Source organism: Leptodactylus fuscus, chromosome 11 (assembly GCF_031893055.1).
Source record: "Leptodactylus fuscus isolate aLepFus1 chromosome 11, aLepFus1.hap2, whole genome shotgun sequence".
NCBI lineage: Eukaryota > Metazoa > Chordata > Amphibia > Anura > Leptodactylidae > Leptodactylus > Leptodactylus fuscus.
The window spans coordinates 34950731-34978333 of record NC_134275.1 but is presented as its reverse complement, the minus strand read 5'-3'; the positions used below and the strand labels follow the sequence as shown (position 1 = coordinate 34978333).

Below are 27603 nucleotides of genomic sequence, written 5' to 3'. Positions count from 1 at the left end.
TAGCCTCCCTCACCCAACGTGATATAGAAGCTTTGGAGGCCTTGAGGCCTTTTTGACTCCCACTATAGTTGACTAGGAGGTTTTCCGACCTCCTAAAGGAGCAAGTGCACTGTAAATATATATGGAGACATCTGACCAAATCCTGGGTATGAAATCTTTCTTCTTCTGGGGAAGAAGGAGAAGGATAGAAGACAGGTAAACAAATTAACTGGTTCATATTTGTACTGGATGGAACCTTGGGCCTGAAGCCCGGGAGAAATCTCAGTTGCACTCGATCCTCAAAGAAGGAAATATACGGAGCTTCAGAGGAGAGCGCCTGGAGCTCTCCCACTCTCTTCGCCGATGTTATGGCGAGGAGAAAAGTGACTTTATAAGTCAAGAATTTTAAATTCACCTCATCCAGAGGCTCAAAGAGAGCAATGCAAAGTGCCGATAAGACAGTACTGAGGTCCCATTGGTGGACAGGAACAGCAACAGCTGGTCTCAGCCTAGTTGCCCCTTTTATAAAGGTGCTCACTAAAGGTTCCTGAGACAAACGCCTCCCCAGATAGGCAGACAAAGTGGCTACATGTACCTTCAGAGTGGAAGCAGGAAGCCCTTTGTCTAGGCTGTCCTGAAGAAAATCCAGAATCACCCTCAATAGGGGATCGGAGGAGTCCACTTCATGTTCAAGACACTAGGTATTGAAGATGTTACTGATCCTATGGTAATTCCAGTTTGTTGAATCAGCTCTGGCACTTGTAAGAGTCTTGAGATGGTCCTCTATTCCTTAATAGGGACTGGTCAACCTCCAGGCTGTCAGGTTGAATCTCCTCAGATACTGGCATCTCAGCTCTCCTTGGGTCACCAGATCTGGGAGGGGGGAAGCCTCCAATACACGCCTTGACTCATCCACGTGAGCTGGGCAAACCAAGTCCTTTTCGGCTAGAATGGGATTATGGCAATTCCCGAGACTTTGTCCTGTCTTTTTTTTCATCAATAACTTTGGTATGATGGGAATTGGAGGGAAGATGTATATCCGCCTGAACCTCCTCGGGATGCTTTCCTTGGGCTGGCGAGAGAGACCTGCATTTTCTGTGAATCCAAAATAAATCCCAGGAATTTCTTCCGGGTGAATGGCACAATCTCTGACTTCTCCCAGTTGAATAGCCAGCCGAGCTTCTGAAGGAAGGAGATCGCTATTTGGAGGTGATGTTGAAGAACTGAAGTAGACTGAGTTTTTATGAGCCAGTCGTTGAGGTAGGGAACAATGAATAGGCCTTGTAGTCTGAGGGCGGGAGCGACAGGAGTGACCATCTTGGTGATGACATATGGGGCTGATGATATACCGAAGGGGAGTGCGGTGAACTGTAGACGCTCTCTGCGGCCGGCCATGAGGACGGCGTTCCGAAGATACTTTCTGTGCAGTTGGTAAATAGGAATATGAAGATATGCGTCTTTTAAGTCCAACGTGACCATGGCTTCGTGCTGTGGGAGAAAAGTTGTTACCAAGTCTATGGACTTTCCCTGAAAGGCTTCCTTTTGATGTAGCGATTGAGATATCTCAAGTTGATTATCACGCGCCAGCCTCCTGTGGATTTTGGAGCAAGAAAAACCGGAGAGTAAATCCCCAGACCTATTTCTGAGGGAGGAACCCTTCCCAGAACTCCCTTTGAGATGTACACTGCCACTGATGTTTCTAGGCAGGACTGTTGTATAGCCGGCAGCGGCAGGGTGATGATAAACTGGTTGCAAGGAGGCTGGATGAACTCTATCGCATAGCCTTGATGGACAACTTGAAGGACCCATGGATCGGAGATGTTTTGACGCCATGCAGCAGAAAAGGGGGGAAAGCCGACCCCCTACTGGAGGATTGTCCACAGTGAGCGGCGTCCCATCAAAAATTAGATTTTTCCTTGGGCTCTTCCCTGGAGCCTCCACATGCAGCTCCTCTAGGATGATATCTAGTTCATCTCTGGGATTGCTGGGATCTGTAGTGGGATGTAGAACCTCGACCCCTAGAAGAGGGAGGTCTTCTGCATCTAGCAGCTTGTGGAAGCGACTTACCTCTACCCTCGGCTAGCCCTTCCGTCAGGTCGTCCAGCCCCCAGCCGAAAACCTTCCCTGGCTCAAAGGGAAGGGAGCACAATACAAATTTCGAGGCGGCATCAGCCCTCCAGGGTTTGAGTCACAAGGGCCTCCTGGCGGCGGTGGTCAGGGCCATTGATTTGGATGCCATCTTAAGCTGGTGTAGTGATGCTTCTCTAAGGTAATCAATAGCCAGATGTATATTGCTCATGGAGGCAAGGATATCATCCCAGTTTACCCCAGCATCGATATCCCATTCCAAACGGTCAAGATGAGCCCATAAATTGTCAGCCACTTCAGCAGTGGCAATGGCCACCGAAGCCTGGGCAGACACAGAGGCATAAGCTTTCTTCAAGGTGGAATCCACCCTTCTATCCAGGAGGTCCTGGAGATTTGAGCCATCATTCAGGGGAACCACAGTCCGTCGGGATAACTTGGAGACAGCTAAGTCCACCTTAGGGGGAGGTCCTCGATGCTCCAACTGTGAGGGGTTAATAGGGTAGACCGACTCAAAGGCTCTTGTGGTTACATAGGCTGACTCTGGCTGCTTCCATTCCTGTTCCATCAAACTGGCCATGGAGGCGTCCACATGAAAGGCCCTCTGCCCTCCAGAGGTGGACGCGGAGGCTTCCCCTTCAACATCCTGGTCCCATGAGCCTGTGGGTTTTATCCCAATGGAAGATAGGTCTGCTGGTGCCTGAGGATTGTTCGTCCGATGAACTGGACTCATCCTCAACTTGAAGCCTCTCCATAGAGGGTAACGATACAGATCGCCTTTCCAGCCGTTGTTTTTTTGGGATGTACGGATATCTTTAGGAGAATCATCCTGAAAATGAAAAAGGATGCTTAATAGTCAAAGTGAAATACACTCCATGTAAATGGCCGCCGTACTCACCATGTACTCCTTGACCCATGCTACAACATCTCTAGTGGAGGCTTCCTCCTGGGGAGGGCCTCTACACTGACGGCAACGCGACCAGTAATAGCCTAGGATAGAACTTGGAAATTAGTAATCCCACTATAGGGGAATGGAAGACAAGAGACCGCAAAACCTACCATCAGGAAGCGGAATGTCACACTCAATACAATGTCTTCTTTTTGAAGATTTCTTCCTCCTCCCATGGGCACCAGGAGATGTAGTGGAAGATGACATGGTTGGTTTGAGAACACACTGGTGAAAAAACACCTGTGCAAAACAACATGGGTGAAAGGAGAACAATAGTCTGGAAAGTAAAAATTAGCTCTTACCTAAGAACTTGAAAAACTGCTTTTAGCACAAGTTTGAAATCAGCAACAGCAGATGCAACCCCCCCCCCCCCCCAAAAAAAAAAAAAAAAACCCACCTAGTAATCCTAGGGAACCCGCCAGCATATAGCTTAGAGGGCAAAGAGCACTACAGCCGGCTTCCTCTTAAGGTGCCGGCCCGGAAGGGGTGGGGCTTAACAAAGCCCGTACCACTGGTAGGGACGACAGGGAAAGATTCTTTTGGAGGATTGGGAGAGAGCCATCACAATTTTTTTTTCCATTATGGTTATTAATAAGCAATAGTTTTGCCTGTCCATTTTACACTTCTTTGGAATGACCACCAAGCATTATGCAAGGGATACAAAGATTGCAGCCCCTATTATCCTAGTAGGATTATGTTAATCCATCCAGCCACAGCCTATTTGTGCATTTTTTTAATAAATGATTTTTTTTTTTTAATTCAAACTTTTTACAAATGTATTTTTAGCCCCCTCATATTTAACATACTTGGCATCTGAAGTATATGTATGGAAGATATTTAGCCAAAGTAAGTTTTAAAAAATTTACAAAGCCTTCTCAAGAAAATATTAAAAATGTTTTCATTAAAAACTATGTAAAACATTGTACCAACTGAAAGAATAAAACCAATATCTTAGTTAACAGTCCAAGTCATAAAATAACAATGGCTGAATTGCTGGGGGGGGGGGGGGTGTATAGCTTTGCTTGGAGAAAAACTAAAAAAATGTATAGCTCCTGAAATGCATTAGTCTTGTATAAAGACCATTGCATAAAGGGATAAAGGGGTTGCTTGCATTAGAAAACTGCTGAAAATCAATTAAATTATATCAGGGAATCTCTCATTCAGATCATCCATTTATTAGCCAGAGTGGAAATATACAATACTAAAAAAAATATACACATAATACAACTGAGCATAAGAGCAAAGTGATGGTGGAGGGAATTGGGTGCTGGTTCAATTCACTTGACCTGGTGTCAGAACCAGCCCAGAAGCCTGATGTTTAACACATAAAGAACTTACACAAGCAGAATTGACCCCTTTAACAGCAAGGTTTCTTCATTTTACAGAAGACAACAAGCTAGAGAGTACAGTGGAATGTATGCAACTATGTAAGTATGTAACTATGCACTATGGAACAATTCATAAACTACAAACCATCTTGGATACACAATGTTTGGCAAATTAAGTTCAAAAGGAATAAATGTGAAGTTACCCATCTAAATACTAAAAATCTGCATGCATCCTATGTCCTAGGGGAGTAAGGCTACATGCACATGAATGTGTGTATGGATGGATTCATGAGAAACATTATGGAAGGTACATCGATGATCAGTGAACTGTCAGTGCCCTCCATATGCAATGTCAATGCAATGCTTCTAAAGCCAGCACAATAACATTTATTAGCCAGAGTGGACAATATACAATACTAACTCCCAAAAAGTTGGGTTGCTGTGCAAAATGTTAAGAAAGCTAGAATGCAATGATTTGTAAAGGCCTTTTGCATTGTATTAGGGCCCCCTTAAATCTGTAAGCCAGAAAATACGTGCTCACACAGCAGCAGGTGTCAGGCAGCAGCAATATTCTGCAGGATGACTGGAGCGAGGGGCCCTTCCACACGGTATAATTCCCCTTACTGGCCCCTCCACACAGTATTATGTCCCACAGTGGCCCCTGCACACAGTATTATACCCATGAACCACTCATGAACTATTATTATACTCTGGGGTCTTTTCAGATCCCAGAGTATAATGATCGGAAGTAGAGATGAGCGAACACTGTTCGGATCAACCGATCCGAACAGCACGCTCCTATAGAAATGAATGGAAGCACCTGTGACGACGGCCGGCCGCCGGCAAAATCAGCGTCACAGGTGCTTCCATTCATTTCTATGGGAGCGTGCTGTTCGTATCGGCTGATCCGAACAGTGTTCGCTCATCTCTAATCGGAAGCCCAGGAGAGGTGACAATCATAAAAACTGATATTACTTACCGCTCCCTGGATCCAATGCACTCCCTGCTGCTGTTGGTCTTCAATGTTGGCCAGGCCAGCGTAGCAATGCATTATGATGCTAGCCTGGCCCATGCGAGTTCTCAGACGTCACCAAAGAGGCCCAAAGATTTCAGGGAGTCATAACAGAGCACAGGAGGGGTTAGTAACACTGGTTTTCATGTTCCCTCACCTCCCATGGGCCTCCAATCATTATACTCCAGAGTCCCGCGGCCTCACCAATTCCTGTTCCTGCTCGCAGTGACTTCCCCTTTTGCCCTCTAGGGGGCCCCAGCGACATGATTTGGAATGCAGAAGTGGAAGTGTTGGTGGCAATGAGGAGTTTCGGGGATTGGTAAGTAAATAAGGCTCCTTATCTGCTGGGTGACTCCAGCAGGTAGTGGCCTATTGAAAAAAAACAAAACAACAGGGTCCCCCAGGACCCCTAAGGTCCTGGGCCCTGTGACAACTGCTACCACTGCTACTTTGGTACTTACACAACTGACTGGAGCCCCTGCAGTGTGATTGAGAAGAAGGGGCCCAGGGAAGATGGATACTGGTTGGCCTAACTCTGAACATAGATGTCATCTCAGCCTCCCAATATGTGTACAGTATATAATAATAATGGGTAGTTTCTTAAATAATCTACACAGTGTATTATACTGATACATAGCCTGCTAATGATTCTATATACGTAGTATCTGTATGAAGTACAATGGATGTACACAGTGCCATGTCAGGGTGAGCTAAGGGCCTACAGTTTTCTAGATCTCTGCTTGCTGTCATTGCTTGTTAACTCCCACCGTATAAGAATCTATCCATGGTCATGTGATGGACACACTGGTGCAGGGGTGAGGAGGAGGCGTGGCGGAGTGGAGGGGGCGGGGCTTAGCGCCGTTCGCAGGCAGAGAGCAGGCACGGAGAAGACCTGCTCTCTGCCTGAGTGTGAGGGGAGGCTGCCGGAGCAGCGCTGCTCCAGTGGCCTCCCCAATCCACCGCTCCGTGCTAAGCCAGTCCAGGACAGCTTGTCCTGGACTGGCTTAGGTAAGAAAAAATGCCGCCCTCCCTGGGGCCCTGGCATAGCGCCGCCTGAAGCGCTCGCTTCAGGTCGCCTCATGGGAGGTGTGGCGCTGCAACTGGTGCACAGCTTGTTAGTCACAGCACAGTAATCAGACATCTACCTTGTAACAAGCCGTGTACCTGTGTGTACATCACTTGACCATGGACTAATCTTTAACCACTGGAAGTAAACAATGAATTATAGCAAGTAAAAATCTAGAAAACCATGAGGAAGTTTTACGGAAAGTATATTGGAACATTGTAGAACTTTTCATTATAGAAACAATAACTTTAATTTCCTGAAAATGGACAAACAGGAATATACTATTATAAATATCAGCCCAACCTTGCAAATGATTTGGGTTATTCTGATATTGTTCCTTCAAGTTTCTCACCTCTTCAGAGTGCAGTCTCCTGCTACTTCATCGTCATGTAGTCCTCTTATTTATCACCCCAGACAGCTGGCATTAGACAAGTGAGCAGCGTCCTGTCCATGGAAAACATCTAATAATGGTCTCAGAGGGCAAAGCTTTATGTTGATACTTGACCTTTGAATGCCAGTGGATGCTATACTTTCTTCCCATCTCTTTAAGTAGAGGGATCATTTCAAGTCCACTGACTATAACCTAATTGACTGTAACTTAATTTAAAACTTGCAAAAGTAAGCAATGATTTCCAAAGTCAAGGGGAGGCAACACGTGTCACCCATCAATATCAATTTATTGCATTTGTCATACTGTGGTTTTAAGCATCCAAGTCTGGTTATCAGGACAACTGTAACTGAGCGAGTAGAACCCTAAAATAAGAAATTAGAACCAGAACTCGAAATGTTATATCATCTATATATCTAAAATCAACTCTCATCAGGGTTTTCTACTTGTGGTTGAGAACTGCAGCAACTTCTAAAGATGAGCTGCAGCAAATAACATGCTGAGCTTTCAGGATACTCATGATTGGAACAAGCTCCTGGTATCTGACTATCCCGGGTACCAATACTATGGGGTTCGCATACGCCATCATTGTAATACTAAAGCCAGCCCCAATATAAACATAATACAACTGAGCATAAGAGCAAAGAGATGGCGGAGGGAATTGGGTGCTGGTTCAAGTCACTTGACCTGGTGTCAGAACCAGCCCAGAAGCCTGATGTTTAACACATAAAGAACTTAGACAAGCAGAAGAGACCCCCTTTAACAGCAAGTTTTCTTCATTTTACAGAAGACAACAAGCTAGAGAGTACAGTGGAATGTATGTAACTAATGTATGTAACTATGTAAGTACGTACTATGGAACATTTCATAAACTACAAACCATCTTGGGTACACTGAATGTTTGGCAAATTAAGTTCAATAGGAATAAATGAACAAATCCTATGTCTTAGGGGGAGTAAGGCTACATGCACATGAACGTGTGTATGTATGGATTCATGAGAAACATTATGGAAGGTACATCGATGATCAGTGAACTGTCAGTGCCCTCCATATGCAATGTCAATGCAATGCTTCTAAAGCCAGCACAATACAATATTGTAATGTATTGTGAGAAGATGACAGGCAGAGTGCTGGAGTCAAGGTATATTTTTTACCACCACCGTCTAAGATTTTGTATGATCATATGAACTATGATTTTTGATGACACCAAGTCTTCTGGGCATGGAATAAAGTAAAAACCACTTGTTCCCCAAGTATCATTTACAAAGTCACAAACTCTAAGTAAAACTCAGTAACATAAATTATTGCGTAAGCCAAAGGTGGATATAAACTTTAGAGAGCCTTACCTGTTCCTCCAGACTCCACCATTCACATGTACGCCTAATTTAGATGTGCATGCATGTGTTCTTAATAGAAAGTGGGGCGTAATCTATGCTTGACACTTTTTTCCCCAAAGATCTTGTGTCAAGACAAAATTGGGAGACCCTGTTATTAGAGATGAGCTAATAGTTTTTGAAAATAGAGTTTTGAATACCTCTACGGCCGCTCCTATGCATTCCTATTGGAGTGATGTATTCGAAACTCTAGTTTCGAAGACTATTCACTCATCTCTACCTGTTGTCCATCTGATCATCTAAGTCTATGGCTGAATGTTACAATGACTGCACATGATCAGAGTAGACTCCCCCCTACAATTGGGTCAACAGGTTATTTGGCAAGTAAACTTTACATCTATTAATATGGTTAATTGGTTATTAACAATCACAACCGACAAATTTTCCATGGTCTTCTCTATGTAAAGATATGATTGTTCTCTCATTATATTGTGTAATTGTGTCAGTGATGAATAAGTTCTACATATGGAAATAATGTAGCTAAAGCCTACACAGATTTTTATAATTTTATTAGTAGATGGGAGGAGATGCAGACGTTGATACAATTGAAATTACTACTTTGCAGTAGCCCCAGGGTAGGTGTCCCAAAGTCAGTGAGCCCAGGCCTGCATCCTCCTCTGTCCCCCACTAACTAGGCCTCTGCTTAAAACTGAAAATGGATTCTGTATCCGAGAATTTTATTCTTTGAACTTGGACGAGTTGCGACTTCTCTAGATCAAGATACAAGAACCTCTGAAGTGTGAAAAGTCAATGTCTAAAGTCCGGCTGTCAGAACCGCAGAACTTATTGTAGACACTGAGATAGGAAGCGATGCAGAACACAAGGCATTAGAGGTGACAATACAGGCAATATGAAAGCATGTGTCCGATTATAGCCAGACGTCTTCATGGCTTCTGTACTCTTATCTTGGCTTTTAGCCTATTCAATGAGGGACTTGTTCAAGGAAATTCCTGTGATGGATCTGTGAAGTCTGGTAGAAGTTCTGCTGATTTTAAGGTTGTATGCTTCCACCCTAAGAGAAGACCCCTTCCTGGTGGCCCTTGGGGCCCGTCTTCATTGTCCCCATCATGATGCCTATCAGTCTATGGGCTGAAAAACCAAAACAGTGATACCCTTAACCTGCTTCTATAGGACCCTGAGAGAAAACTAAAAGTAAGAATCAGAACCAGAGGGGGCTGGTAGTAATAATAATCTGCTACCAGTACACAGGTGCATAAATACCCCATTATTGTGCTGCTAGTTGGAAGGAAGGGCATCTACCAATAAACTTGGGGAAAACAAAACACCACGTTTTGTGCATAGCTATAGTGCCACCAGCTGGCAGAGAATGGGTACTACACAAGAGAGATTTTTCATTGCTTATTAGTTTTGGCTTTTGTTCTTTAGATCACTAGCAGCCAACTAAAATAACCATTCATGACATACAGAGAGCCCATAGTTCCCTCATACATTGACGTTCTATACAGTGTAGTTACTCTGTAGGTGCCTATTCCCATATCTCTCCAGCACTACATAGATTATCACATACAGGGGCTGACCAGATCTCTACTTATTGGATAATATCAAACAGATAAGGGCCAGTAGTTAGATCCCTACTCCCATTCGGGCTACCTTTTTCCAGCTCCAGGGGGTGCTACACATTTGGACATCACGTTCCGATGTTCAGCATCTAAATGAAGTTAGTATACTGTAGGGGGGCCAGTAAATGTGACTGTATAGGTTTGAGGGTGTTCTACTGTGCAGAAGCCAGTAAAAAGGGTCTTTGTGTAGAAGTGCTGTGTAAATTATGGATGGGATCAGCAACATGGCGCACCTTGCTGCACTATTTACTTCAAATTTTTTGACCTGCGTTTGGAGGCAGTTCTAGTAAAGGGCTTTGATTCAAGGGCACCAACATAATTTTCTTAGGACCCCTAAAATACCAAGTCAGCCCTTGACTCATGGTCACTTAGGACTGTCAAAAAAAATTAAAAATTTATATTCACCTGTTCCTGATGCTCCGGTGTCTGCTGCCACTGTCCATTCCAGCATGATCGCTAACAGCCCCTGCAATTGCCGAGCCCCTGAAGTTTTTTTTAGAATATACATACCATATTTTCCAGCATATAAAACACTTAACCTCTGGAAATTTTCTCTAAAGTTGGGGATAGTCTTATATGCCAGGTATACGGTATATGCCGGCTGTTTTGTCGGGGAGGGAGGGACGGACAGAGGAGTTGGATCACATCATCACAGAAGCAGGAGCGGAATGATGCTGTGGGCCACAGAATCTACTGTCTTATTACAGCAGATGCTGGGTATGTAAAGCGAGTGGCGGCTGCCATAGCAACCGGATCTACAGCAGAGACCCTGGAGTTGGTCTACTCTGATTGCTGCCATTAATACTGCAAACCCCCCCCCACCACCACCACGTGTCAAAATAGCTCCCCATACCTGTAAAGTTGCAGGCAATCTCCTGCACGGCAAGGTCGCAGGGGCCGACCTGTTCCTTTGTTAGCCAGCAGCCTACTGAAGGCTCCCAGGCCTGTCATACTAATATTACAGCTGGTCTATAACCACATACAGAGGCTGACCAGGTCTACCTCATTTCATACAGGTAAGGGTCAGTACTTAGATCGCTACTCCCATACAGGCTACCTTTTTCCTTGGGCAAAAAATAATTATGAAATAAGAGGTACCCACCGAAGAGGGGTAGTCTTATACTGCGAGTATATCCCAAACTATCTTAACTGGAAAAGTTGGGGGTCATCTTATATGCTGGAAAATACAGTACTCATTTTATGTAAATATATATATATATTTATTTTTTTTACTATAGTAGCTTCTGCCCACGACTTCATCTGTTTGTTGTTGGCATCCATGATCTGTCTGCTCCGGCAGCTCAAGCTGTCCTGCTGCTGAACTTCTTCCATGCCCGTAATTGTTCTGGCATCTCAGCAGCTCGATGGGATACCTAATGAGCGTAATGTTGGCATCAGCCTGCCTGCTTCAGCATTTCAGCTGCTCTAAGAGATGCTTGATGCCTAGCTTGCTCAATCCTCCTCAGCTCCGCTTGAGAAGTCTTGACTTCTGGCTGCCTTCATAACTCTCGTTTGAAACTTCTGATAAATAAAAATTTTCATTTTCCCTACATGTTTGAAATTGGGAAACTGTCAATTTGGATTAAGGGGGAGGAGAAGGCATTTCATCATGCTGCCTGCTTCTCACTTTGTGTATTTGACTCCCCCCTCCTACCTGTGGCTGAATAGCACACTTATGCAGTTCAGATAATATGCAGGTGCAGTTGCAAGCATCCAAACTTTCACATTTCTAATATTAGTAGGATATATTAGTGATCCTCATTTCCCTTTGACAGGAGCACCATAAGTGAAGATAATGTCTACCATCTTGGCTTTCAGTTTAACCACTAGTTCCCACAGCCAATACACTTTCTTAAAACTGATAGCACGTTCTACCAGTGTAAGCAGTCAAACCAGACAAGCAATATGGCCGCAGTCCCCATTACCCACCCAGATTTCCTGGTCAATAAAACCCCAGTTACTGAACACTACTTGCAGTCATAATATCTGGTACTATCCATTTTATGCTTCAGTCTATTTACAACAACATGAGAACATACAGCATTGAGATCGATCTCTTTATTAAGTGCTTGGCAGTGGAAAACAGGACAAAGACAAAAATGGAATCATGGAAGAGAACTCTAGAAACCAGCTAGTGTCACATGGTGGGTGGAAATGTCAGAATTGTTACACTGAGGTAGCAGACATGTTATGGGGAGGCCAGGTACACTCGCTAGCATCAGGCTGCTGATCAGTACGTTACAGAATAAGCTGCTCTAAGACAGCAGGTTGGTCACTGACTAGTTTGCAAATGTAGTTTTCACAGCCTCAACGATACATTTTGCGCTGATGCCAAAAAATTCCAGCAACTCTGTAGGTTTCCCGCTACGAGGCACACCCTTAACAGCTAGGCTCTGGACAATGAACCCGGGTTCTCCTGCAACAGCAGCGGCCACAGCATCACCAATACCACCTAAAATAAGGAGAGGGAGATTACTATGTGATAGTTATAGGACTAGGTTATTGATATCAATGAGGGACCCACACAGTGCAGTCTGCTTCCATGGGGTGCTGGTTCTCAGGTGATAGGAATATATTTTAGCACAGAAAACTGAAGTGCAAGCTGATGCATCTATGGTAACAGAACAGACTAGGAATTAACCTCTGTAGCCAGATCAGCATACTGCCTCCTATTTGTCTCCCAGTTCTTACTGATAGGAGAGTGTGCGTGCAAGTGTGCTTTTTTTTTTTTTTTTTTTTTTTTGGGGGGGTGGGGGGGTGCAAGTATTCAACTACACAGATTTTGTTATTACCCCTTCCTTTCCCATAGGGTCGATATGCTCCAGCAGGTATTTAGGCTACAGGTAGAAAAATGAGAAGGATCCTTTCCTTATCAAGCATTCACATTGAGCGTTACCTTCTTTGTAGTGGTCCTCAACAGTGATTATATGTCCGCCGGTCGCCCTACCGCTGGATATAATAGTTGCTGCATCCAAAGGCTTAATGGTAAATGGATCAACCACACGGATGTTAATACCTTAAGACAAAATAAAACCCCATCAGCCAGAGGCAAGTGACCAGTAAACCAGAGGCCTCCTCACATACCCAATACTACACATAAGAAATGATCGACCAGTGTTATACAATAGAGACTTCACAGCTACAGGGGCAACATAAGATGGCCAGTGTGTACAACAAGCAGTCTTTAATAGCCATCAGCTTCATAACTTTGCTCCTCCAGCATCATTGTAAGACCAATCCCTGGTGCAACTTAGACAAAAGTGAATATACTGAAAACTATTCTTTGTCTGAAGTACTAAGGGGCACAGCCCACTCATTCATGTTTACAGAAACAGAAGAGGTAGCACAATGCAGTTTTCTAGGTAAAGACGACATGAAGGGATAAGGTCTGCACAGTTGGCAGGTTTTGAGTATCCCTACACAACCAGTAACCTGCTGCAAGTACTATTAATGGGCCCACACTAGACAATGCAAAAAAGTTAGTTGTTACCTTGTTTGGCAAGCTCATCTGCTGCTGCCAGAGCCTCATGTAAAGTGACACCAGCACCAATAACAGTGACCCTGTCTGCTTCACTTTGACGTACAACCTGTATAAGGATTGAGGAGAGAAATTAATAACCTTAAGACATCGAAGTACTGACAATGAAAGATCATGTACAGTGCTACACAAAGATTTTACCTTGGCATGACCAATCTCAAACTTTTCCTCTGGAGAGTAGATTATTGCCGTATCTGGCCTGCTGGTGCGAATGAAACAAATGCCCTGCAATGTAGAGACAAGAATTTGTTGGTATATTTATGCACTAGAGGCCAGTTCAGACAGCTACAGATTTAACCTGAACTAGTTGAATTATAGGGATTCATGATGCGCCCATGAGGAATGCATTAGACCCCTGGCTGGGATTTGCAGTTGTAATATAGTCCACACAATAAGTAAAATTCATTCTACAGTAGGTTTTTACATACTTCACTAATTCTGAATATTGGTTATTGCGCTACTGTATACCAGAGAGCGTGAAACAAAGGCAAACACGTATGAAGTGAAGATGGAGTTGTTAACACTTACTGGGGTATTTGCAGCTAAAGTGACTGCATGTTCTGTGGAAACTCCATCACTGGGGTAGAAGATTGTACAAGATGGGACAGCACGGAACATGGCAAGATCTTCCAAAGCCATCTGAGAGGGGCCATCCTCACCTGGAATACAACGTACAGAGATGTGAAGACAACCGTCACTGGTTATAAAACCACAGCACTACAAGACAAAGCAACACTCACCAATAGAAACTCCGCAGTGGGAGCCACAAAGGTTCACGTTGGATTGAGAAATGGCCCCCATGCGAATGTGATCATAAGCTCTACTGAGGAATGCTGCAAATGTGCTGGCGAAAGCCACAGTACGATTGCGGGTAGCACAGCCCATAGCCACACTGACCTGTAATAGAATAGTCATTACAACAAGAAGCCAATACATCATACAGCTATAGAGAGATGTTCCATACGCTGCAGAGCCAAAACTGACATCTGTCATTTCACTTTAACAGTCACATTAAAACTGCAAAAACCCTCCCATCAAATCTACAGCTATCTGAACTTACCATGTTCTGCTCAGCAATGAAGCACTCAATGAAACGATCAGGATGTTCATTCTTGAAGATCTCAGAGAAAGTGGAGTTTTTGGTGTCACCATCAAGGGCGACAACTCTACTGTTAGCATGGCCGAGTTTTGCAAGAGCCAGTCCATATGCTTTGCGGGTCGCAATCTGCAAGAGGAAACCAAGTTTAAGCAAGAACCCCCTAAACACACAACACATTAGATCAGCCAGACAGGACCAGGATTTGTTACACATCTGCTTTCTTACCTTATCCCCAAGTTTGTAGCTTGGTGGGGTTGGCATCTTAATGTCAGCAATGCTAACCTCTGGAGCGTCTCTTACTGGAGCGGACGGGGTTACTTTTTTATTGGTCTGAATCTGACCCTGGATCTCATTGATGATGGACTCCACCTTGTCTTTAGGCATTGGCTTCCCATGCCAGTTATCTTGATTCTCAACACCTTGAAAACCGAACAATTTTCAATTTACAGCCATGTCCCACCTGGAGGTCCAGCTCCTAGATCATTACTTCCAGGTACTTACCAGAAATGCCTTTTCCTTTGAAGGTTTTAGCAATGATTGCGGTGGGCTTGTCCTTCACATTGGCAGCCTGCCACAGGGCACAGCACAACTCCTCCACATCATGACCATCTACAATATAGGTGTTCCACCTGCAAGTTTAAAAGTACAGAATTCATGATACAAAGTTGTGATATATCTAGATATGCGCAGGTAAGTGTTTGGTTGAGAGTAGACTTACCCGAAGGCTTCACATCTTTTCCTGTAGATGTCAGTCTGATGCTGAAGAGGAGCCGCCTCGCTCTGGCCCAGACGATTAACATCAAAAATAGCTACCAGATTATCCAGCTTGTAGTGAGATGCGAAAGCCATGGCTTCCCAGACAGCTCCTTCAGAAGACTCTCCATCACCCAGCAGACAGTATACACGGTAACTGGCGGAGGTAACAAGTGTATATTAGAGAGATCAGTCTGACACTTCCTTAGGCAAATGTTCTTCTTCAGACAATCCTTACCTGGCCTTGTCAAAGTACTTCCCGGTGTAAGCCATGCCACATGAGGCCCCCAGACCTTGGCCTAGAGAGCCAGTGGCAACATCCACAAAAGGCAGTTTCTGAAGAAACACAAGCTTTTTCTTAACAGTGGCATAAAGAAAAATTCTGCACAAAAAAATACCTACTAGTCAGATGAACGCATTTCTATGTATATGGTGTACCATTAACCCCACCAGCCCTTTGTGGTACCGTCCAGTAAGGCCCCATGCACAGAACCAAGTGTATTCCCAATGTTCAGCCAACATACAAGTGTATTCTGAGATGCATTAACCACTATGGGGGCTGCTAATCTGTTCTGACACAATGAGATGGGAGCTGGCCTACAATAATCCTGGTCATTGGAATAAAATGGATTGAGTCCCCTATAGAGGAGAGTGCATCACTGAGTGTTAACCAAGTGCATTCTGCTGCAAAACTGGCCTCCCCACTTAGAATAAGTTATCCTGTAGTAGCCCCCAGTAGGTGGGAGATTTTTTATTTTTTTTGCACTGATGTGTTACTACAGTAGTGCTGGCAGGGATTATGCGATGTCACCGATCCCTGCCACTATTAATATCTCAATGCAAGAGGAACAGTGGTTGGGTCAGTATACAGCAGCAGTGAGGCAGGGGTTTTAGACCATGGTGTGCCAGTTGGCTACTGATTTTAGCATATTGGTTCAAAGTAGTCACACAGGCTCAGCCTCCTATCAGTTTCAGGCTGCTGCTACTGGTTTAATCCCTGGAGAATAAAATTCTTCCATTAACATTTTTCATATTAATTTCAGATAAAGGCAAAAGCTACTTAATGTTAGGAGATTGTCTCCATTCATTTACATAAGTATGGAGGACGCTGGGGGATACAGGCTACAATAGTTATGTGGGATTGATCCTGAAAGACGTTTCTCCACATTGCTTAGGCAATATGTAATGTAACCATGCTTGTGCACCCAATACCAGCATAACATGATGCCCCAGCTACAGATGTGGAGTCAATCTATAATAAACATGCACATTCCACCCAAGGATGAAGTACGACCACATACCGGTGTAGGATGTCCTTCTAAGTCACAGTCTATCTTCCTCAGGTTAAGAAGGTCAGATTCCTTGATATAACCAGCCTCTGCCCAAGCAGCATACAGGATTGGAGCAGCATGACCCTAAAAGAGGAGAAACCATTAGGATCCAGTTGACTCATTCTTTATTAGAACATTAGACGCTTGTGAGAAGGATGCCAGCGTGGTGCCTGTCCCAGGCTTATATTCCTCTCTTTTGTGCTGCCCAGAGATTATCCCCCTCTTTGCAGAAAACTTACCTATAATGGAATTAAACTCCTTTGTGCTGTGAGCTGGCTCATATCAATTGTACTAATTTGGACTTGAATATGGCGATACTTGCAGCGGATTGCGTTCATACTTGTGTTACAAGCATTTCTGACGTAACAGCGCCACCTTCAGTGCATATATTGAGCTGTTGTGTAGCTCATGTCCATACAAGCGAGTAGGCCATGTCAGAGGTCAGCAGCCTTCAGCACTCCAGATGCTGTAAAACTACAACTCCCAACATGCTGCATTGTTAGGATCACATCCTCCATCTTGTATTCTGTCAGCCATCTTGTAACCTGTTTCTTATATAAGCTTTATAAGGATGTCTGTTTAGAGTCTAAGAGACCCCTTTAGGGGATAAGGCGTGTGGAATGTTGATGGTTGGGTTATAAATCCTTATCTGTTTGTGGTAAGGGTCTCATCTTTGAGGGTGTGTGTAGAAACAGGTTCTATAACCTGTTGATCGTCAGACCAGCATGTGATCATTATCTCTCTTGCTGTGATGTCATGAGAAAGGTCATCCCAGCTTGGAAAGTAATAATGAGATGCAGATTACATTAGACCTTATCCAATAGTCATGTGCCACAGCTTATGTCATTAGAATAGTCCAACCTGCTTTTGTCTGTATTGTATTTAAACTACCTCTCTGTAACAATAAATCAGAACTCCTTTGATACACCACCATCTGTGTCTTAATCAGGTCTCCAGGCCTAAAAGGATGACTGCAGTCCATCCAGGCCTGTTTATTAATTATTTAATTTGGAATTCTGCAACATACTATATTATGAGGACCCTTTTTGATGTCCGTAACATGCTGCATTCACTTCTGAGAACAGCAGAGCACGTATGCTGGGAGTTGTCGTTTAATGACAGCTGGAGTGTCAAAGGTTGCCTACCCCTAGGCTAAACTATACTTCTTAGGGCCTTCTTCAACTTGGTGGTTGCTTCAGCCATCTTTTTTGGTGTGGCCTGCTGGGGGAGCAGTACATCAACCAGGGAAAGAAATAGACTTGACAGGCTGATCAGGAGGGCCAGCTCTGTCCTGGGGAGCTCCCTGGACCCAGTACAGGTGGTGGGTGACAGAAGGATACTGCCTGTGGTGACCTCCATGCGGGAGAACAAATCCCACCCCATGTATGGGACCTTGATGGGACTTGGCAGCACTGTAAGTGACCGTCTGCTCTACCCCAAGTGTGAGAAGGAGCGATCGCAGGTCCTTCCTTCCAACCGCGACCAGGCTGTATAATCTACATCAGACCAAGCGAAGACACTCCGCACAGGAAACTAATGATTATGACGAGGACCATGAGGTCTTCCTCTTTCTCTTCCGTTTTTCCTTAGCTACTATGGACTCCTAGTATATCTTCTCAGCATATGTGTGTCTACGTCTGTAATATATTACTGTGTATTATCCTGTATCTGTATTACTATGCTGCTGCAACATGCTGAAATTTCCCCAATGTGGGACTATTAAAGGATTATCTTATCTCTTATAGTACTGGACAAAGCCATGATTGAATACACAATGAAGGAAACCCAGCTCCCCTACACTATGATGACATGGTTACCTGACCTGAGGGCCTTAACCCAGCAAACCACACAAGATGGGTCCATTGCAGATATCCCAAGACAGACCCAGCTGTGGCAAGAGACAAATTCAGCTAGTTTTCATTACAGCTTTCAGCTGCAGTTCCTGAACCAGTCTTTGCTGAACTTCCCCCATTTGGAGTGCTATAGTTGTAGGTGAAGTAGTCTTACTAGTGGCTACCACCTACCCTATGCAGCTACACTAATTGGCTAACTCAGCCGGCCTTGTTTTGTCTCCGGCATTATTGAAGTAAACTGTAGTGTCATACTCAGGTTCAGGAATGGCACTTTTATCAATATGACATGCCAATATTATAAGATTAGTGAGAGCCTGACTTATTGCAACTGAACCAGTCTGTCTGTGGGGCTCCATCATATCAAGTACAGCCCCATACTTTTAGTATAAGCAGTGCTGTATGAATGCAGTGTTCCCCGAACCTCCCCTTTAAATAGCTGACTGCCCAAGGTGCCTCCACAAACAGATACCAATGGACTACCCTAAAGATCAGCCATTAAAGGACTCTTCACAAGAACATAACCATATTCATGTTTGTAGACGGAACATTTTTTGCAAATGTTTAAAGACTTCCTCTAAGCATCTTAGTAACGGCATTCTGATGTCTTGTTCAGTTGCCAATGGATACGACCATGAATGCAAACTAGGGTCAGAAACCCAGCCCTGATGTCCTTATTGGTCCCAGATCTCATACATGTAGTGTCCTCCTGATAACCAGCCATGATGTCCTTATTGTGTCCGGGTTATCTTCTCATACATGTAGTGTCCTCCTGATAACCTGACCACAATAAGGACATCATGGCTGGGTTTCTGACAAAGTACCAGACCATAGAAAGTTCCTGCATTCAAGGTCATATCCAGATTCATTAGAGAAAAATCTTAAAACTCTGCAAAATTTATATAGTTAGTAAAAATGTTTAACTACAAATTTTAATATGGTTATGTTCATGGCAAGACCTCCTTTATGGATACCGGTCATGAAGAGCCGGCATATAGAAGAAAACATTGCTGGCGTACTCATTTTATTGATCTCGGATATTACCAGCCCCACCATGTGCTCACAACATTAGAAGCGGGTACGGCTAGCCTCACCTTTGACAGAACAAAACGGTCATTGTTGTAGTTGCCGGGGTCAGCCGCATCGTATTTCATGGTGTTGAAGAAGAGAACAGACAAGATTTCGGCAGCACTGCAGCAGGATGTGGGATGCCTGTCACAAGGAGAACATATTACATGGTTACTATGAGGACTATATCCTGCACCTATAATGTAAGACATGCTGATAATTAAGAGGGGAGATCCAGCTAAAAACGATTTCCCTATACACGATGGATCTAGAGAAAGCCGACCACCACTAAGGGCTCGTTCACATCTGCGCCTGCTCTCCGTTCATACAGGTTTCCGTTTCCTGCACAAAACTGAGCAGGAGACGGAAACCTGCAGGACTCTTTCATACCCATTCATTTGAGCCTACTCTGGAAACTGCGTAACAATCTCTGAAAACTGAAGCTGCGTAACAATCAGGACCAAAATGCGCCATACCGCGCCCCGTGTGAATGGGGCATAAAAGGGTATGGTCACACTGCTGAACTTTGAGGTGGATTGTGTCCGACACTCATTTTAATAGGGAACTTTTGAGGGCAGGGAGAAAGTTTGAAGAAGTCCACCTGGCTGTTGCAGATTCTTTGGCAGAGTTTGGTCAAGCAGAAAAATCCCTGAAGCAGTTTCATAACTTGCACAAATTCCACTGTGTGAACGTTCCTTTGAAGATAGATACCAGCAGATCTTGAGTTACCCTATGGACTATAATAGGGTCTGTCTGGTACCTGCAAGTTAACTGGATGAGAGCCTTATATGCAGACATTTTTCTATCAAAGTATCTGACAGATGTGAACATAACACAATGCTGACAAGTATAATACATTGCAACACAGAATCATAGCAGTGTATTATACTAGTAATCCAGTCTAGAAGCAAGGCTAATATACATACATGTGTGCCATTATAAAGGAGAAGGAGTCCTAAAGGATACCCGCAGACTCCATAGACTATGATGGGGTCCATGTGGTTTATGCAAGAAACATACTGCTTGCAGGACTTCTTTCTGCATGCTTCAAGCAGAAACCATTATAGTCTATGGGGTCCACAGTTTTCCCAGGTAATTGTTTTTTAATGCATATAATTTTCCGTTCGGGGGTCCCCAAGCAAACGGTCCAAAAGGAATACGAAACGCGGATGTGAATAGGGCCTTACAAACACTAATTCACAATACTAAGCATGAGAATCTGGCCTTAAAGAAAGACACCAAACTCAGACATATCCTTAAGAGGTTAACTCAAGTTTTGATTCCAGGAAGGGATCTACTGAAAATGAGAACTGGGACCCCATCCTCCCCAGTTCGCTTGCACCCCGGAGAGGGTGGCAGCCAAGATCCCCCAATCTGACCTTTGAGATGTCTGATGATTATTGGTCTATTCTAGGAAACCCTCCCCCCAATATGTAGGGAAATGACACCAGAGCCTCCACTCTCCTCCAAATACTACAAGACCACGTTTGTTTGGACAGTTATGAAACTATGACGTGCCAACCCTAGTCTGATCCACAAGCCAAGGACAGTGGGTAATATTTAACTCCTTCCTGACCACAGCACATCACACGATAGGAGGAGACAGACTATTGCTTCCACAGACCTGTTAGTGCTTTACAAGGTCCCTGAACTTTTTGAACAAGAGCCTATAGACAGTGCACCAGACTTCAAGGTTAGAGCCCTCCCCCATCCCACATGTGTCAGCCTGCAGACAGTATAGTGGGCTGGAGAAAGAAGATCCCACCAGGCTAGGACAATGACTAAGGGGGTGGGAAGAAGCACAGGCTAGTAAGTGGTTGGATATACCAGACCCACCTCCCCAGGTATCCTGATCAAGTGCAATGTCTCCTCTACAAGGCAGGACCCTTCCTCCCTGGTATCTACACCATGGCCAGTAGTAGAGCCATGTGCTCAGTGCATCTGTGCTCACTCCAATGAGGGGGATTTTGCACCATTATTGTCCCCTATATAGCATGCAGTGGGTGTGGCTAAGAATAGTCATTAAGAGCATCAAATTTATCAAGGCTGTAGGATGTATTTACCATCGATCATGAGAACAGGGGTCTTTTGTAGGACATCAGGGGTTGGCAGACATTATATATATATATATATATATATATATATATATATATATATATATATATATATATATATATATATATATATATATATATGAGACTTGCAGCAGAGAACCCAAATACAGTGATCCATCAGTCCCATAGAGATAAATGGAGAGAGATTTCTGTACTGCTCAGACAGGGGCAAGAAAGCAACACAAAGCTCCTGGGCCACAATGCAAAGTTTGTAGAAGGCCCCGCCACTACTAATGTATTATTCATAATACTAGTATCCCCATATCAGAAAGACACACGCTAAGGCTCCCAGGCAGACAGCACAAGTTAAAGGGGTTGTGTCAATTATGCATTACTACAATTATGCCCTAGTAACACGAGTGGCAGGCTGCAGACAATGGCAACCCCCAGTGTGCAGGAGAACAAAGGCCCCTATACAGCCTCGATGTGCCAGTGTGTATTCCCCACCAGAGCTTCATTCACTTCTATGAAGCCTTCAGAGATTTGCAGTCCCATAAACTCCGTAGAAGTGAAGCGGTGCAGCGTATAAGGATATGCATATTGGTACTTTATGCACACTGAGGGGGGATAGCAGGCTTCGGGGTCTCAGCGATCTGACAATTAAGGACAGAATCCCTTTAAGTTCATAGACAAGGATACACGAGACTTCCATTCATCAGATCACTGAGGGCTCCTGGCAGACAGTCCCACCCCTCATATCAGACACTTCCATCCTATCCTGGGGGCAGGACGTATACCATTAGGGTAAATGCACAACATACAAGGAGAGGGCTAACAGGCACAATGACACTGAATGGATCAGGCCCCGCAGATAAAACAGGCATCACCAACTATAGAACTTCACAGCCAGGGAAGGGCCACAGCTGCTTCATCACCTCCTGACAATAAGTGGAGTTCCCCTTTAAGAAGGGGCAGCTCCTTCACCACTTCCTGCAGCATGTCCAGAGGCCTGCACACATTAACCCTTTACACATCCCTTCTCCAGGTGGGGTCAGGCTGTCAGGACAGATGTCAGGGACCACCACGTGGTGACAGCTCACATGGGGCGGGGGGCTTTAACCCCACACGTGGTGGGCACACAATGTATATGACACGTAGGTGTGACAGGACAGAGTATACAAGTATAACAATGACATATAGCTCACACCACGTGTGCAGGAGGGGGAGTCCTACATATACACAGGACACCCCGAAAACAGAGGAGCGCTCACCCGGAGTTGGAGGCGCATGTTGCCCGGATGGAGTGGATCCTAAGCCAGTTGGCGACGTCTCTGAGGGCCTGCAGGTCCTTGTCCTCGGGCTTCTGGTAGGTGTCCATGCTGAGGAAGAGGATGGTGATGAGAAGACTTGTCCTGTAACCTGTGCAGCGCTCACTGCCTCACACCACAGGGCCGGACTTATACAGGGCCGCCCCCTCCAGCCCCTGGAGGAAATGAGCTCAGCTGTGAGGAGGGGGACACGTGCTCAGCCCATCCTCAGCCCATACCCCGGCCCCTGCACACACTATAGGATGAGGAGATATGACCTCTAATGCACATATATATCACTTCTATACAGCCCTGTGTGTGTATATATACATGAATAAAATCACTTCTATACTGTCATGTGTATATAAATCACCTCTATATATCCCTGTGTGTGTGTATATATATATATATATATATATATATATATATATATGTGTGTGTGTATATATATATATATATATATATATATATGTGTGTGTATATGGATAGAGAGAGAGAGATATGTGAGTAGATAGATATAATCACTTTTACAGCCCTGTGCCCTGTATAAATATATATAGTCCCTTCTTTACAGCCCTGTGCAGGGGCGTAGATATAAGGGTATATTCACACGGATGGAAAAGTGGCGGAAACCTTTTCCGCTGTGTGAACGTTACACGCGGCTAGCCACAATGGGATGCCGATGCAGAATCGGCATTCGGTCCTGATTAGGCCCGAATGAATGGACCTAAACAGGAGCGTATCTTGAGCCTGACACAGCCACAGAATCAGTGGCAAGACAGGGCGTTTCGCTTCTTTTTTCTGCTACTAGCTAGCGGGGGGAAAAAAGCGAGCGGTTCCTATTGAAGTCAATGGAAGCAACTTTTGCAGGTGGATTTTAAGGCAGCGTCAAAATCAGCGCCAATAAACTCTGTGTGCACTGATCCTAACACTATTCTAAATGACACAATGTAAGTACAGGCCCCAGTGCAGATTTTGTGTTGCCCAGGAGCTTCAAGTTATGCCTCTGGTCCTGTATATATATATATATATATATATATATACAGTATATATTCCATACAGCTCTGTGCCCTGTATATATTATAAGTAGATATGTGTATGTAGGTATAAATATAATTCAGCAGAGCCTGCAATGGAGAGAAAGAATAGGAATCAGACACCTCTGACTGCGGCGTACCTCCATAGAGGACACGAGGATTGGGTGATGAATCTCAATATGTCCGATTCTTCTTTCCCTTGAATTGTCATCTGTCAGGGAAAGCCTCCATACACAAGTCACTCCTGCTGGATTTTCTCTACTGTGTCATCTCTATATAGCTGTTCGTATATATGATAGTGGCTCCTGTATACATCTGTGTCCTGTATACAGAACAGTATACCCTTCTATGTACAGGTGCATTAGGAATCTACAGCTGATAGTTTATATAGAACAAGTTGAGGATGACATGTTGGCACTGGATGCCCAGAGTGTTACAACTCTCTCTCTTACCCATTCATGTTTGATATTGCCAAGTCGGGAGAATGCTGCTGCTCCGTCTGATGCCTCCAATATTATATTTCATTTATCAAATGCCAAGATTGTCACTATGTGCGAGTTGGGAGTGCCCGGCATAGTTGGCAGTTGTTGAGCATTCCTGTGCACACAAGTGAGACCTCTGGCCGGTATCCAGGGGTGTCTCCCATAACACATACTGTACTACACTGATGGATCTGCCAGTCATCCCGGACAGTCATAACAAAGCCATGCAATTCCTATGGCACTTGTTGTTGGTGCCTCTACAAAAGGGAGGGGGCAAAAGGAAAGTGGTCAGTCAAAGTAAATAAATATTTGTATCCTATTACTGTATAGCCCTTACTAGTGTTGGACTGAGGTTCCTTTGTATTATTCATTTACAGATTTCAGGCATTATGTGTACCTTGATTTTGCTGATTCTGTTGTTTCTGGGGCCCAATGTCCAAAAAACCCTGGGAAATAAACCATAGTACCCTTCAAATTTGGGTGTCCTTTGCTGGTCCTTTATGTGTTAGAGCCTGGGCCCACCGGAGAATCCTCTAATGGCCCGTACAATGTTACTAGATCCAGTACATGAGCCAGAGAATAAAGCACCTACACTAGAAAACTGCTAACTTCCTATATGAGTGTGTATATAGATATAGCCGTCAGTCACCGGATAGCACCGCCCACCGGACTCCTAAGCTCTGATCAAGCAATTAGCTCGACTCCTCCTGTTGTATAACATGTTGCCCATAAATTGAACTGGATATTTCACATGTTGGGTTTTCCTTAACAAGATCATATATCATCCACTACAGAGGAACAGCCACACAAAGGAGTCCATGGCCATTACCGCTGATCACAGAGGGCCGAAGAACCAGTAGCTGGTGGCAAGGGAATATGTGAATCAAGCATGATGTGTCCTTCCCAAAACATGACACCACCACCTCCATGCTTGTCCCTTTCATGTATGTTGATGTGGCCAAACCTACTACCATGTCTTCTCCATATCTTACAATGTCAAAACAAGAAAAAAAACACATTGCGCCCTTTCATGGAGTTGATTTTAGGGGCAGATAAATGTGTAACCACTGAGGGTCTAACAGTTGGAACCCCAGTGGCCATGAGAACATGGGTCCGGGAGCATGAATAGAGCAATAGTGCAAATGCCTGACCATCTCTCCATACACTTCTATAGGACTGGTGGATAGATATTTCAGTCCCATTGAATTAAATGGAGAGGTGGTCACTCCATTCACACCAGAGACTCAAGAAATCCCATTCTCAGGATTGGTTGGGGGTCCTAGTGGTAGGACCCCCAACACTTAGGAACACGTATCCCCTATTTTATGGAAAGGTGATAAAGGATGTTCATGGACCAACCCCTTTAAATAGATATATTCCCAATGGGCAAGTCTACCAATGTGACACATACAGATCACTAGGAAAGCACTCCATCACTTTGCCTCATGTTGGTTCCACTCAGCTTTATCCAGGTGGCCAATATAGTCAATGTGTAATACCCCTTCTAAAGGCTCGGGGGCCAATGACAACATGCAGTATAATAATAGATAGCAATAGGTTTTTCTGAATACAACTTTATTTAGCAGCCAAGAAAATGTTCATATACATGAATTGTATGTTGATATAACTAGGACATTAGATCTATAAATATAACATTCTACAAGACTAGTTCAGAAGTTTGGTCGTTTTCATGCCGAAGAGGAAAGTAAAAAAGTCTAGATGTATTTTATATATTGTATACTATACTAAGGCCTTATGTAAATGGCACATTATACTGATCCATAATACAGTGACCATAGAATCATATGGGCCCATACTGTGCCTCTACAAGCATAGCTTATAGGGGAGTATACAGCGTATCACAGTCCTATGACACACAGGGTCCATGCATGAAGGAGAGCCGTGATCATCTCTATATAATGGGGCAGATTTATGGCACTTTTGTTGCATAATAAAGTCATAAACTTCAGGTCTGCAACATTTCAATGGCATTTCCAAAAATCATCATTGACGTAGAGCACAAATAAGTTGTGAGCTAGCATAGATATCAGTGTACGTATGGCTCAGCATAGGATACACCTGGTTTAGGAAGAGGTCTGGGCTTCACCAGAAATCAGAATAATCCTCCTATGGTGCCAGGATCAAAAAGCCTGGCATACAATACGCTCGTCTTGATGAATCCCACTCAATGACTTGTGCTTGATATCTAGGGTGAAAGTAGATCTCTCTAGGGCCAGCCTTAGGTTGGATGGTGCCCTTCTATGAAAGCCATCTTTTCCCATGGCCAAACATGCTGTGCCATATAATGTCCAAATAATACCACCATGCAGTGCACATATAACATTTCTCAGTCAATAAAATAAAGATCAAGGCCCGAATACGCAGCTGCTTTTGCAAAGCTTCAAGCAACAACTGAAATGCAAGCACCAGGTGCCTAGGACTTCTATGACCAGTGGAGCTCCCTTCACCGCGCAATTCACCCATTGCATAACTGCTATGCAAGTCATATGTCAGAATAGGCCTTTAAATAAGGATATAAATAGTCATGCACATATCTAGTCCTGTACGCTACACTGACAACACAAACTACACAAGACAAGCTCCAATATTACACACATGCAGATATACAGAGTAACACATTGGGGACCACCGTAGTAGCGGCGCTGGAGCGGCGGTGGATTGAATAAGTGAGCGTTTTTCACTTGTCCTGTTCTTATGCATTTTTTTGAACCCTGGTAAACAATTACAGGCTGAGGCCCCATGTTGCAGAAAAGCAGCTTGTATTATTGCAAAAAATTTTTGTGTTTTTTTTTTTTTTTTTTGCCAAAGCCAGGGGTTGATGGAGCAGAAGGTAGAAGTATAAATACTTCCTTTATGTTTCCCATTCCTTTTGTAGTCACTGTTGGCTTTGGTTCTGAAAGCTGCAACAAAATCTGCAACAAAAAAAAGCTGGGTTTTCGCAATGTGGGGCCCTCAGCCTTACAGCTCCTTAAGAAACACAAATAATTTCAGAGAAATGCTTGTAATCCTATAAGGAGTAAAAAACATTAAAGGGATATTCCGGGACTTTTGTACTGATGACCTATTAGGATCAGTATCAGATTGAATAGCGGGCATAGCTACTATATTATGTATGACACCATAGTTGCCAACTTTTCACAGTTGATCATCAGGAGACTCGATACTCTCTGGTAGCCATGACACATTTGATGGTGTGTAATGCTCCTTTTCGCTGTGTGCCATAGACGCTAAATGTTTCCGTCACATGACTGGCACATAAAGTGCCAACAACACATATAATAT

At 44.1% G+C, this 27603-nt stretch overlaps 1 protein-coding gene across 1 annotated transcript; it reads right to left on the bottom strand.

Moving 5' to 3' along the window:
* Positions 1-11840: 11840 nt before the first annotated feature.
* Positions 11841-22936, bottom strand: TKTL1 (transketolase like 1). Its single transcript, XM_075260038.1, has 14 exons — positions 22746-22936; positions 19447-19564; positions 16473-16586; positions 15410-15507; positions 15137-15328; positions 14920-15047; positions 14644-14837; positions 14380-14544; positions 14060-14216; positions 13848-13978; positions 13461-13544; positions 13272-13368; positions 12678-12797; positions 11841-12233 (listed from the first exon to the last, which is right to left on the bottom strand). The coding sequence occupies exons 1-14, from the start codon at positions 22850-22852 to the stop codon at positions 12061-12063; spliced, it is 1878 nt and encodes a 625-aa protein (XP_075116139.1). The 5' UTR covers positions 22853-22936; the 3' UTR covers positions 11841-12060.
* Positions 22937-27603: the final 4667 nt, after the last annotated feature.

Excerpts from the sequence above, each read along its gene's own strand:
- TKTL1 (XM_075260038.1), bottom strand. The coding sequence starts at position 22,852 with ATGGACACCTACCAGAAGCCCGAGGACAAGGACCTGCAGGCCCTCAGA. Across the intron at positions 15,508-16,472 it reads TAGAAGGACATCCTACACCG|AAACTGCCTTTTGTGGATGT; the intron begins GTATGTGGTCGT and ends GTGTTTCTTCAG. Across the intron at positions 12,234-12,677 it reads TGAGGACCACTACAAAGAAG|GTGGTATTGGTGATGCTGTG; the intron begins GTAACGCTCAAT and ends TCCTTATTTTAG.